Source organism: Leiobunum rupestre, chromosome 5 (assembly GCF_980474605.1).
Source record: "Leiobunum rupestre chromosome 5, qqLeiRupe1.1.hap1, whole genome shotgun sequence".
Taxonomy (NCBI): Eukaryota; Metazoa; Arthropoda; class Arachnida; order Opiliones; family Sclerosomatidae; genus Leiobunum; species Leiobunum rupestre.
In genome coordinates, this window is record NC_143388.1 from 29,269,957 (window position 1) to 29,282,972 (window position 13,016).

Below are 13,016 nucleotides of genomic sequence, written 5' to 3' on the forward strand. Positions count from 1 at the left end.
AGGCGAAGATGTTCGTCTTCTGTCCATACTACTCTAACGCCGCCAACGGCAATAAGAGGAACTTACCTCTCCCCCAAAATATCTCAGAATGAACAAGACGTACGACGGTCAGAATACACACAATCCTTCTAATGTGTTAAGTTTGTCATGCAAGTTTGTCATGAAAGTCGGACTTAAATTAAGGAACGTTATGTAGATTTTTAGGCGAAAATATAAACACACGAAAATTGGGGTCCCGTAAATTACCCTGAAAACTATACTTAAATTTAATATTTACTGATATAACCGAAGTTGTAGGTCCGCTGAATCCTTACCTATCTAATAATATTTTTTTAACGTTATCGGACTTAATTTTAAATAAAATATCTACCACATAAAGCGAAACCACCGAAAATAGTAAATTGGGCAAATGCCCAACTTCTCGGGCTCCGATTTGAAAAATTTAAGAAGGCTATCAATGGAGATGTATGTACATTCGAAGGAAATATCATTGACTCTTCTAGCCCTAACCGTTGAAGAGGTATGCGCGACACGGCGGAATCGGCATCGGCTACACTGTACGTGAGACTAATACACACAAATCCTTAGGATTGTGTTTAAAATCGGTGTTCATTTCTCTCTCTCGGAAAAATTATTTTCGCGGCAGAGAGCACGAAAAACCAAGTCCTCGGAAAGGGGGTACATGTGGATGGGAAGTTCGGTTTTTCTCCGTTTGGTGGTGTTCATGCGCGGACACTCTGTAAACGTAGCTATAGCGTTGGGACGCTTGTCCAGGAGTTATCGTTCTATTAGCTTGTTCTGGTCGAAAGAATGACCTTCACAAATAGATCACGGTGTAAAGCGTGATTTAAGAGAGCAGGGAGCACTAAACCCCTGGAGAGGTCCTGTGGGGTAGAAGTTAGCCGCTGCGATAGTTCTATAATTTCCCCCAAATTCCTCCCCCCTCCTAGTTTTGAGGAACGGAGTTGGAAACTGCGCATGTGCCGCAGAATATTAGGGACGAGGTCTTTTTACAATGATGACGTTACAAGCATGCGCATTGCAGACTTCCGTCCCTATACCAGGAGAATGGGGGAAGATAATTTGGGGCTGCAAGAGATACTTCCGGTTTCACAGCAATTCTACCCCACATGACCTCTCCAGGGGTTTAGTGCTCCCTGAAGAGAGTAAATTAAGGGCGTAGAAACCGAGGGGGGGCAGGGGTGAAATGCACCCCCAAACCATTTACTAAGGGGGCAACTAATTTTATTGCCCCCCCCCCAACGTTATGTTCGATTGAAAATGAAAATTTATGAAATAGAAACGGCTAAATAGAGCAAATATTAAATTAGGCTCCTTAATTTTCTTAATAATTATTAGTTTTGTATCAAAATAAACTTGAACTTTACTAAAATCTCTTCTATTTTTCTGTTAATTATCAATTTAAATTCATCTAAAAAAATTGACTTGAAACTTACTAAAATATCTCTTATTTTTTTGTTACTTATCAATTTAAATTCATCTACATGTATGAAATTTCCAAATGCAAAAATTATTAAATCTGGTTTCTACACCACTGTATTAAATTGATAAAATCGTCTGCTTATCCAGAATTTATCCGCTAAAGTGGCGACAGGCAGGCATTTTGGATAAAACGTTTTTAATCTGACTCTCACTATTGCCACCACAAAATCTTCTTTACCCTACTACGAAATCCCAGAACAAGTGATAAATACCCGCCTGCTTACGCCAGTTGCAAAATATTTGAATAGTGTTGTAACTTGTAAGTCGGAAAATTTTCCGCGGAAAATGACCGAGGCCTCTTTTCCGGATAATTTTCCGTATTTTTCCGAAAAAAATAAAAAAAGTTTTCATTCCATGATTAGTCTATTATATTGTTTACAAATTTAAATAAAGCGGTATTTTCGCATAACTGTTTCAAATAATAAAGTAAAACTAAACCTCTAGACTAGTTTAAACTGATTAACAATGTAACACTATTAATGTTTCGTAGTATGTTTACCGATATTAGACATTTCATATCGATAAAAAGTTAAAAACATTAAAAACCTTTAAAAAGTAATTGGTGTTTAAATTTTTTATTTTCCCGATTTGCGGAAAAGTAACAACACTATGTTTGAAAGTAACTTTTATTTTGTTAAACTTGGGGAACAGAAATAGGAAATGACATGGTGATATTTGATATAATTAATGGTATTATTTTGGTAAATTACCATTCTCATTACGTTCAACTTTTAATTTAAAGTTTTAATTCTATTATTTTCTAATCAGCGTAAACTTTGAACTATAAATGTCAACGACCTTTGCCCCAAAATGGCAACTTGTCTGCCAACCGTTATTTGGACCCAGCATCGTAATTGGCCATCTAATAGGCGGGGACATTAAATATCCTGGCCATCTGTTATCATAGAGGAGGGAGGGTGGTGACCCATTGCCCCCCCCCCCCCCGATCTGCTGCTTTATAATTGGATCACACGATATTATAAGCCCTTCCTAATGAGAATAATTTTATTGATGGTCTTATGGAACCATATTTTCTTGGTAGAAATGTCCTAGAAATTTTTTTATCCCCATTTTCCAGAAACTCTTAAGAGTCATAAATCATAAATGTCGCGGCCATCTTTTCATCCCTTCCAATTTCAGGGCTGGTACCGAAATGTTTTTCTTAATATTCGGGGTGTGAGGGTCAACGGAGCTGTTAAATGAGACGAGGATAAATATTCGCGTTAATTAACGTAAGCCTCCCGAGAATAATTAGGAAATTATTGCGCTCTTAGAAGGCTCAGACTAATCCATTTTTAATTTGTTGATTTCCGGTGGAAGATGATTTAAACCTAAATTTAAAGCGCTTCTAAAGGATTAAATTGCGAGCTTACCCAACCTCAAACAATATTATTTTTAAAATTACCGTTTTATTTTTAAAAATCTAAAAATATTTCTTTAGACAAAGAACGTTAAATTTTTGTTTAAGGCAATTTTTAAAATTGATTAAGTAACCCATTAGTTATCTCGGTGTTAGCTCAAAAAGCATTTAGTGTCTTTACTTCGAGAATATCGTATTGCTTAGGGTAGCTCTATAAAGAACTCCCTTTAGTTCCCTAACTGTTGGAAATTGGATATCCTAGGTCCCACCCAACTCAATGTCATTCGATCTATTCGAACAAAGAATATAAAATTCCAAAGAAAAGAGGTCAGTTCCGATTTTACGGAACTTTCCAAAAATTCGTCAGAGCCATTTTTCAAAAGTGCGTTACCTTAAAGCAAAAGTCTTGTAAGTCTGAAAACCATTATTTGAGACAAACCCGTTTTGGTTTTAATGGTAATCTAAAAATTAAAGTACAAGAAGGCTGGAATTTCTTTCAAAAGTCACGTATCTCGACTTGCTTAATATTTGCTCTCAGGTGGTGCGTGATAAATGCATGTGGCATATATCATCATTGAAAAGAAATTTTTTTTTTCAAAAGTCACGTATCTCGACTTGCTTCATATTTTCTCTCAGGTGGCGCGTGGTATATGCATGTGGCAAATATCGACATGACAAAGAATGCATTTTTGGTACAATTTAAATTTTAATAAAAACAATTTTAAAAATAATGTTTTAGTATGTAGAGGTAAAATCTTTGGCAAGTTGATAGAATTGGGTGTCATTTTTAAAATTATTTGATGGATTTAAAAAAAGATCGTTAACAAAAAAGTTAAATTATAGGAAAAGCAAAACATTTAAAATATATTGTAGCGTACCGTCTAGAAGATAATGTTCATTAACTTCTGGTACCGCTATTTTCACGAATCTGTATCATGTGTGATGATTATGCTTAAAATATTTGACTTCAATCTGATCAATTAGTTTGAACTTAATTAATTTAAATTATTGTTCCAGTATTTTTCGAACTACAACAAATCTTTTTTTGGGAGGCATAATTTGTGATTAATAATTTCATTAAAGATAATGATAATTTAATTATCATTATAATTTAAAATTAAATTGACATTGAAATACAGTTTATTTAATCGTTTGACTAGCGGCGCATAATTTAAGTAACATCATAAGTATATGATATTTCTTAGCAAGAAGTGCTGCTGATGTTATTTCAGAAACATGTATTTCGCAGACTCCTATTGATTTAAAAGAAAACATTTCAGGAAAAAAGTGTGGGGCGAAATTTATGGTTATAGTGATTTTCTTTATATACAGGGTGTTTCAAAGGGTTATGCACAAATTTGAAGGAGTTGTAGGGGGTGAGTTGAGAAGTATGCCGGTTTTTCCCCCATAAGAGCGCCAGAGAGCTTCAAAGTGTGGCCTACTAGCCCCTGGAAGTAGGCTGCAACAAGTTCCAAACCAAGCAGCGGGGACTTTAAATACTGTTTAAGTTTACTTTCTTACTTGGTTACTTCGATTTGTTTACAAAGTCCTTTTTTACCTATCACATCATAGACGAACCCCAAACCATAATGTTCGCATTTCCCGCTGCTTGGTTTTGCACTCGTTGCAGCCTACTTCCAGGGGCTAGTAGGCCACACTTCGAAGCTCTCTGGTGCTCTTTTAACTCATCGTAGGAAAATGGGTATAAACAGGCATACTTCTCTACTCACCCCCTAAAACTTCTTAAAATTTTTGCATAACATTTCGAAACACCGTGTATAATATTTTTAAAATACGTTTAAAAATCCTAGTTAATTCTTATATTTTACGTTAGTAGGAATGAAAGTAACCAATAATTAAACAAATGGAGAAGTAATCTCCTAGTTTTCACTATTATTTAATGGAGTAGAAACTATGATAAAAATATTTAAAACCGTATTAAAAGGAGTATAAAATATGATAAAAATATTTAAAACTGTATTAAAAGGAGTATAAAATATGATAAAAAATAATTAAAACCGTATTAAAGGGAGTATAAAATATGATAAAAATATTTAAAACCGTATTAAAGGGAGTATAAAATATGATAAAAAATAATTAAAACCGTATTAAAGGGAGTAAAAAATATGATAAAAATATTTAAAACTGTATTAAAAGGAGTATAAAATATGATAAAAAATAATTAAAACCGTATTAAAGGGAGTATAAAATATGATAAAAATATTTAAAACCGTATTAAAGGGAGTATAAAATATGATAAAAAATAATTAAAACCGTATTAAAGGGAGTATAAAATATGATAAAAATATTTAAAACCGTATTAAAGGGAGTATAAAATATGATAAAAAATTATTAAAACTGTATTAAAAGGAGTATAAAATATGATAAAAAATAATTAAAACCGTATTAAAGGGAGTATAAAATATGATAAAAATAATTAAAACCGTATTAAAGGGAGTAAAAAATATGATAAAAATAATTAAAACTGTATTAAAAGGAGTATAAAATATGATAAAAAATAATTAAAACCGTATTAAAGGGAGTATAAAATATGATAAAAATAATTAAAACCGTATTAAAGGGAGTAAAAAATATGATAAAAATAATTAAAACTGTATTAAAAGGAGTATAAAATATGATAAAAATAATTAAAACCGTATTAAAGGGAGTAAAAAATATGATAAAAATAATTAAAACCGTATTAAAAGGAGTATAAAATATGATAAAAAATAATTAAAACCGTATTAAAGGGAGTATAAAATATGATAAAAATAATTAAAACCGTATTAAAGGGAGTAAAAAATATGATAAAAATAATTAAAACCGTATTAAAAGGAGTATAAAATATGATAAAAAATAATTAAAACCGTATTAAAGGGAGTATAAAATATGATAAAAATATTTAAAACCGTATTAAAGGGAGTATAAAATATGATAAAAAATAATTAAAACCGTATTAAAGGGAGTATAAAATATGATAAAAAATAATTAAAACCGTATTAAAGGGAGTAAAAAATATGATAAAAATATTTAAAACTGTATTAAAAGGAGTATAAAATATGATAAAAATATTTAAAACTGTATTAAAAGGAGTATAAAATATGATAAAAAATAATTAAAACCGTATTAAAGGGAGTAAAAAATATGATAAAAATATTTAAAACTGTATTAAAAGGAGTATAAAATATGATAAAAAATTATTAAAACTGTATTAAAAGGAGTATAAAATATGATAAAAAATAATTAAAACCGTATTAAAGGGAGTATAAAATATGATAAAAATAATTAAAACCGTATTAAAGGGAGTAAAAAATATGATAAAAATAATTAAAACTGTATTAAAAGGAGTATAAAATATGATAAAAAATTATTAAAACCGTATTAAAGGGAGTATAAAATATGATAAAAATAATAAAAACCGTATTAAAGGGAGTAAAAAATATGATAAAAATAATTAAAACTGTATTAAAAGGAGTATAAAATATGATAAAAATAATTAAAACCGTATTAAAGGGAGTAAAAAATATGATAAAAATAATTAAAACCGTATTAAAAGGAGTATAAAATATGATAAAAATAATTAAAACCGTATTAAAGGGAGTATAAAATATGATAAAAATAATTAAAACCGTATTAAAGGGAGTAAAAAATATGATAAAAATAATTAAAACCGTATTAAAAGGAGTATAAAATATGATAAAAAAGAATTAAAACCGTATTAAAGGGAGTATAAAATATGATAAAAATATTTAAAACCGTATTAAAGGGAGTATAAAATATGATAAAAATAATTAAAACCGTATTAAAGGGAGTAAAAAATATGATAAAAATAATTAAAACTGTATTAAAAGGAGTATAAAATATGATAAAAAATAATTAAAACCGTATTAAAGGGAGTATAAAATATGATAAAAATAATTAAAACCGTATTAAAGGGAGTAAAAAATATGATAAAAATAATTAAAACTGTATTAAAAGGAGTATAAAATATGATAAAAAATAATTAAAACCGTATTAAAGGGAGTATAAAATATGATAAAAATAATTAAAACCGTATTAAAGGGAGTAAAAAATATGATAAAAATAATTAAAACCGTATTAAAGGGAGTAAAAAATATGATAAAAATAATTAAAACTGTATTAAAAGGAGTATAAAATATGATAAAAAATAATTAAAACCGTATTAAAGGGAGTATAAAATATGATAAAAAATAATTAAAACCGTATTAAAGGGAGTATAAAATATGATAAAAATAATTAAAACCGTATTAAAGGGAGTAAAAAATATGATAAAAATAATTAAAACTGTATAAAATATGATAAAAAATAATTAAAACCGTATTAAAGGGAGTATAAAATATGATAAAAAATAATTAAAACCGTATTAAAAGGAGTATAAAATATGATAAAAATATTTAAAACCGTATTAAAGGGAGTATAAAATATGATAAAAAATAATTAAAACCGTATTTAAGGGAGTATAAAATATGATAAAAAAATAATTAAAACCTTATTTAAGGGAGTATAAAATATGATAAAACATAATTTAAACTGTATTTAAGGTAGTATAAAATATGAAGTTCAATGGTGGTTCATATTTTTGCCGCTAGGAGCTGCATTTATTTACTTTTAGGCTGGTTTATCAACTTAATATTTTAGATTCCCTTCACAGAGCAATATAATATCTAATTGCAACTGATTCATTATCCCATTATGAGCTGATCTGGTATTATACCTTGGGGACTCGCCGGCAGGAAATATTGTCTAGTGCAAAGTAAAATGAAGAAAAATTATAGCCCCGAAAGAAGTTAAATCAGGAAACTTGTAAATTCGATAACTCTGAGCCATCTGAAATCTTTCAATATGTCGGTTTACGATGAATTCGGATTGGTTTGCATTTTGACCCGTATCAACTGATCTGATACAGGGTTGCCACTAGTGTTGTTAATTTTCCGGAAAAATAAAATGTGGAAAAATTTCCGCAAATCGGAAAAATAAAAAATTGAAACAAATTACTTTTTAAGGGTTTTAAATGTATTTACCTTTTTATCGATGTAAAATGTCTAATATCAGTAAACATACTACAAAACATTAAAAGTGTTACACTGTTAATCAGTTTAAACTAGTCTAGAGGTTTAGTTTTACTTTTAGATTCGAAAAAATGAGACAAAAATTCCGCTTTATTTAAATTTGCAAACAATATATTAGACTAATCATCAAATGAAAACTTTTTTTTTTTTCGGAAAAATACGGAAAATTTTCCGGAAAAAAGGCCTCGGTAATTTCCCGACTTACAACACTAGTTGCCACGGTATCTGGAAAACCTGGAATTCCAGGAAAAGTCAGGGAATTTGAATATGGGTATAAAAGTCAGGGAATTTAAAAATTTGTCTAAAAATCAGGGAAATGTCAGGGAATTTAATTTCGATGACAAAGGGGAAACTTTTACTAAAATATTGGTTAAAAAGTAAAAAATCTTGACACAAAATAAGTCAGGGAAAATCTCCGGAGATGGTCAGGGAAAACCTGGAAAAGTCTGGCAATTTGTTTGTGAAAAACCTGTGGCAACCCTGTCATAATACCTGAACCTAAATAAAGATTATCTGATATCTAATTTAACATATTTGGTTTTACCTCGAGTTAGGTAACGCAACTGTTATCTGAAAATCGGTTAGAAGCACTACGTAGGTATACTTCTCTCGGGGGAGTGAGATGATATACTTCTGGTATGAAATAAAAGCGTACCTGACGAAGGGGTCGCAGTTATTGACGGATCCGCAAGTCCTAGAAGGGAGGTTTCTGGCTTTGTAGACCTTGACTGAAAGCCTCTCGGACGCCGGGTCGTAATGGAGTCCCAGCCATAAGCGCCCCTTGTGGCCGTCCGGGAAACTAGTCTCTTCCTCTTCGGCTTCGTCCAGGCCCACTCGATACAGCTCCGGGTTAATGCCTCCCAGAACGGAAAGACCTGACAAAAATATAATGAAAATGCGGAAATGTAGATGGTCCTTTCAACTTTAAATTTATTTCAAATTTTAAATTTCCACTTGCCCCGTATTAAGTAAACTAATTGACGCTTCAATAGACGTCATTTTTTTTCTTGAAGGCTTGTTTTAATTTGACACAGGGTCAAAACCCCTTTGGACGGTGAGCGTTGAGGCGAAATATTATCGTTAGGCCTAACGCAATTAGTTTTGCGTCGACTCGGAAATTCTCCGTTAGGCTTAGTACTTTTGGTGCGGACGTGAATAATCTCCGTTAAGCCTGATACCATATTTTATTGCGTCGATGCGAAAAATTTTCGTTAGGCCTACAATTTTTTTTTGAGCGACGTGAAAAATCCCCGTTAGCCATGGTTTACTAGCTCGCCTCGTCACTCAATTTTGGGACGTACAAAAATTTTGAAGCGCGTAAATAAAAAATGCCTTATGACGTGCACTAGTGCAAAACCAAGTATATTGCCTAAAACTTTGTTGCGCCGACCCAAAAAATTGCCGTTAGGCCTAATAAATTTTTTTTGCGTCCACGCGAAAAATCCCCGTTAGGCCTAATATAATTAGTTTTTTTTTGCGTCCAGTCGAAAAATCCCCGTTAAGCCTAATATAATTAGTTTTTTTTGCGTCCAGTCGAAAAATCCCCGTTAAGCCTAATATAATTAGTTTTTTTTGCGTCCAGTCGAAAAATCCCCGTTAGCCCTAATATAATTAGTTTTTTTTTGCGTCCAGTCGAAAAATCCCCGTTAAGCCTAATATAATTAGTTTTTTTTTGCGTCCAGTCGAAAATTCCGAGTTAGGCCTAATATAATTAGTTTTTTTTTGCGTCCAGTCGAAAAATCCCCGTTAGGCCTAATATAATTAGTTTTTTGCGTTCACGCTCGCAGTCGTAGCATTTTGCCCTAGTAAAAACCCAGAACTTAGTCTTAGTTGCCTCAGTAAAGTTTTTACCTCTCCGAGGGGACAAAGTCCCCTAGGAGGGGTTATACAACGACCGTGTCTGTCTGTGGGTGGGTCTGTGGGTGTGTCTGTCTGTCAGGACTGCGAACGCGTTCGCATTTTCGGTGCAAAGTGTAATCACTGCGTACGCAGTTTCTCAAAGGGTTGGCAAAACCACCGTGTGACGGTGAGCGTTAACGGATGCATTTGCGGTTTGTTTGGATGGTGTTTTTTCGCTCACCGTCGTGACGGTTTGGTGTATTACGGTTTTTGTAATGTTTATGCGTAGGTTGTGAGTGTTGAATTTGTTGTGTTTGTGTTCTGATGGATGTGCATGTTGAGTCTGTTGTGTTTATATGGGCGTTTTCTCTCCAACTTCTTCTTAATGACTTTGGGACGGACCGAGTGCTGAGTGTAATGCTACCTCTCAACGTTAAATGGCAGGGTTTCCACCAGTTGTACACGGTATTCGTCTTATTATCAATTTGCGATCGCATCGGGCGGGATTTGAACCCGAGACCTCCTGATTGACAGGCGGACGTTCTACCACAGAACCACCGACACTTGTTACGCCTTATTGAAAATTAGACCTTCAGCTTTATCGGAAGCGTATTTAATAGAGTAGGAAATTTTGGTTTAATTGAAATAGAATTGAAATTGAAATTATTGCATCGAAGAAATTCTAATTTAGCGTTTCTCTATTGATTAAAAACAAATGCGCCACCCAGGTTTCGAACCCAGACCATTCGGCTTGGCAGTCGAGCGCTCTACCGCAGAACCACCGATAGCTGCTTAGATTCACTGAAATTAAGACAGGCATCGTAAGCATAATAGGTAATAAAGTCTTTTTTTATTAATGAATTTATGAAGGCCTAATCTGGTATTTTTTAAAGGTTAAATCTTGTTTTAGCGCAGTCAGCCGAGATTAGAGGGTTAAAGGGTAGACCCTGTGGGTGGTCCCCTTTCTTAACGACCTATATATAGTTCTGTTAATTCAAAGGAGATAATTTAACGTTAATTGCTTTAAGAGCTGGCGGTTTGTCAAGTGGCTCTCTGTGCTTTGTTGATGGTAAGGTTTTTGCTTCTTGTAAATACATTTGGTGTGGATATTTGGATATCTACGATTTCTAACGCAGTCAATGACTTCTTGGGTGTGCGAGTCATTATATGATATTGGAAATTGGACGGCATTGGTCTTTTTCATGTGGTATGCGTCACAACGTCAACAGGAAGTGAACGAGTCGTCCACTACCAGATATCTACGGTATCTTCATCAAGGGCGAGTGTTGAAATAAAATGAGCGTTAAAGATGCGGCAAGTATTTCGTAAGCGAGTAATTCCAAAAAGCCTCTGTAGATATTTCTTTCATTAAAATTTGCTTCGTATTATATTTAACTGATAAACTTGTTCTGTAAAAGGGTTTAATTCAATTGTGCATTGTTATAGTACGTCTAACTTACTGTTGTAACTACTTAACTTATGATATTCTGAATAAATTAAAATTGGTCGTTTCGTCTCAATTATTTTAATTATAATTAAAATTTTATACCGGGCGGGATAGAAATGGGTTAATATTTTTAACAAATAACTCTAAATTGCGGAGATATATCTTTAAGGGTTATCTCGAGAAATTAATACCACTAGGGACAATTCTTCCGAGGAGAGGTATATTTTGGCTTGCCAACTTGTTATACGCGCAAAGCCTGTCTAGAACATAAAAATGTCACGGAAAAGTATTCAAAACCGTAAACGAATAATACAATTATTTTACGTTTTCTTTTCGGTTTCATGTTTTGACGCCGTTTGAAATTCTATCGCAGTGCCATCTCAAAGTCAAATGTCAAATGAAAGAATATTTATAGAGACCAATAAAAAATGGCGGTTAAAAACAGTGGGGTGTCACTCAAATGCATTTAAATATATAAATTCTTAATTTATTTGATAATATATTTCTTGTTTTTATTTATATATTTTTTTAAATAAAAATACTTCTTATCTTATAGAAACAAAATTGTAATTTCTAATTGATGTCGTCTTTGTGACTACCCTGAATTGCATTTGCGTCGGTGCAGTTATTATAGTCCAAGAGCCCATGACAAAATAAGCATGTGATAAGGTACACGATGGGTCAAGGTATTTTTAATTAGGTTAGTGATTTTTAACAAAGAACTGTTTGTCTTACGGGTCAAAGTTGGGGCTTTCCGGAAATACGAACCACGTGACGTCACTTCCGGTGACCTTGAAAATTGATATGACCTGATATTGGTATCATTCGATTGGTCTCAACGTGCTCTTCCCAAATATCGCTAAATTAACGTTCAAATCTGAACCAAACGGCGTATAAGACTAAAAAAGTAATTATGCCAAGAAGTAATATTTCCGAGAGCCAGGACCTGCAAGTAACTGTTTATATAGTGCTTTTTGAAATAATGGAAACTTTTCACCTGTACCATATGCAACAAGTGTTGAAATCCTTTTAACAAGGTAGCTTTTTTGACATATTAAAGTGATAGTTGCAAGTAGATTTGAAGATTAGAAAATAATCTACTTTATATTTTTCTTTTTAATTTAAAGATGGGCTTTCCGAAAATGTAAATAGCTTGAAATAACGTTACCGTTAAGTTGATCTTAAGTTTTTTTTTTAAAGAGCTAATACCCAAGGCACCACCTTCGACCACATAAGCAATGCTGCTTGTGCGTGATCAAGTAACAGGTGGCCGGGTTACAATGCGTAGGAGGGTGGTGGCAAGCCCTTCATGCCACGCGAGCCAACAGCTCCCTACACTAACTATTACCGTTACCCTCAGCAAGTTTTTATGGGAAGGGGAAACCGAAGATCTCGGTTAAAGTAAAATTTACGTGCAGCGCCCCGCAGCGGCTTTATTTTGAACAGGATAGTTATCGCGCGTTTTTCCACACGCCACCGACGCTGGTAGGTGCGGTATTTTTACCACTGTTTTTCTAGTTACCCCAGAATCCTCCTATCTTACCAAGAACGGTTCCCCTCCTTTTTTTGGGTTTTATTGTGATTCATCTACATTAATCTTAGCAAAAACACGACGTTCTGTTTGCGCGTGAAAAGTTTCCATTATTTTGTAACGGGGAGCCGTATCGGGAAGCCTCGGTGGGTTTGTTTACGTTTATAGTACCCTCGGGAGTGGAGAGATGGCGCCACCAGTCCAGCGGCGGTCGGCCGTATCTGGAGTTCAAGGGTCGACAACGGC

The 13,016-nt window shown here is 32.9% G+C and overlaps 1 protein-coding gene across 1 annotated transcript in view; it reads right to left on the bottom strand.

The window, feature by feature from the left end:
- Positions 1-13,016, bottom strand: part of LOC149944070 (synaptotagmin-15-like) — a 145,149-nt gene that overhangs the window by 15,687 nt on the left and 116,446 nt on the right. The window contains exon 4 of the mRNA XM_090175984.1: positions 8,609-8,828. Coding sequence (XP_090032110.1) covers positions 8,609-8,828 — 220 coding nt within the window. The remainder of the gene's footprint in view (positions 1-8,608; positions 8,829-13,016) is intronic.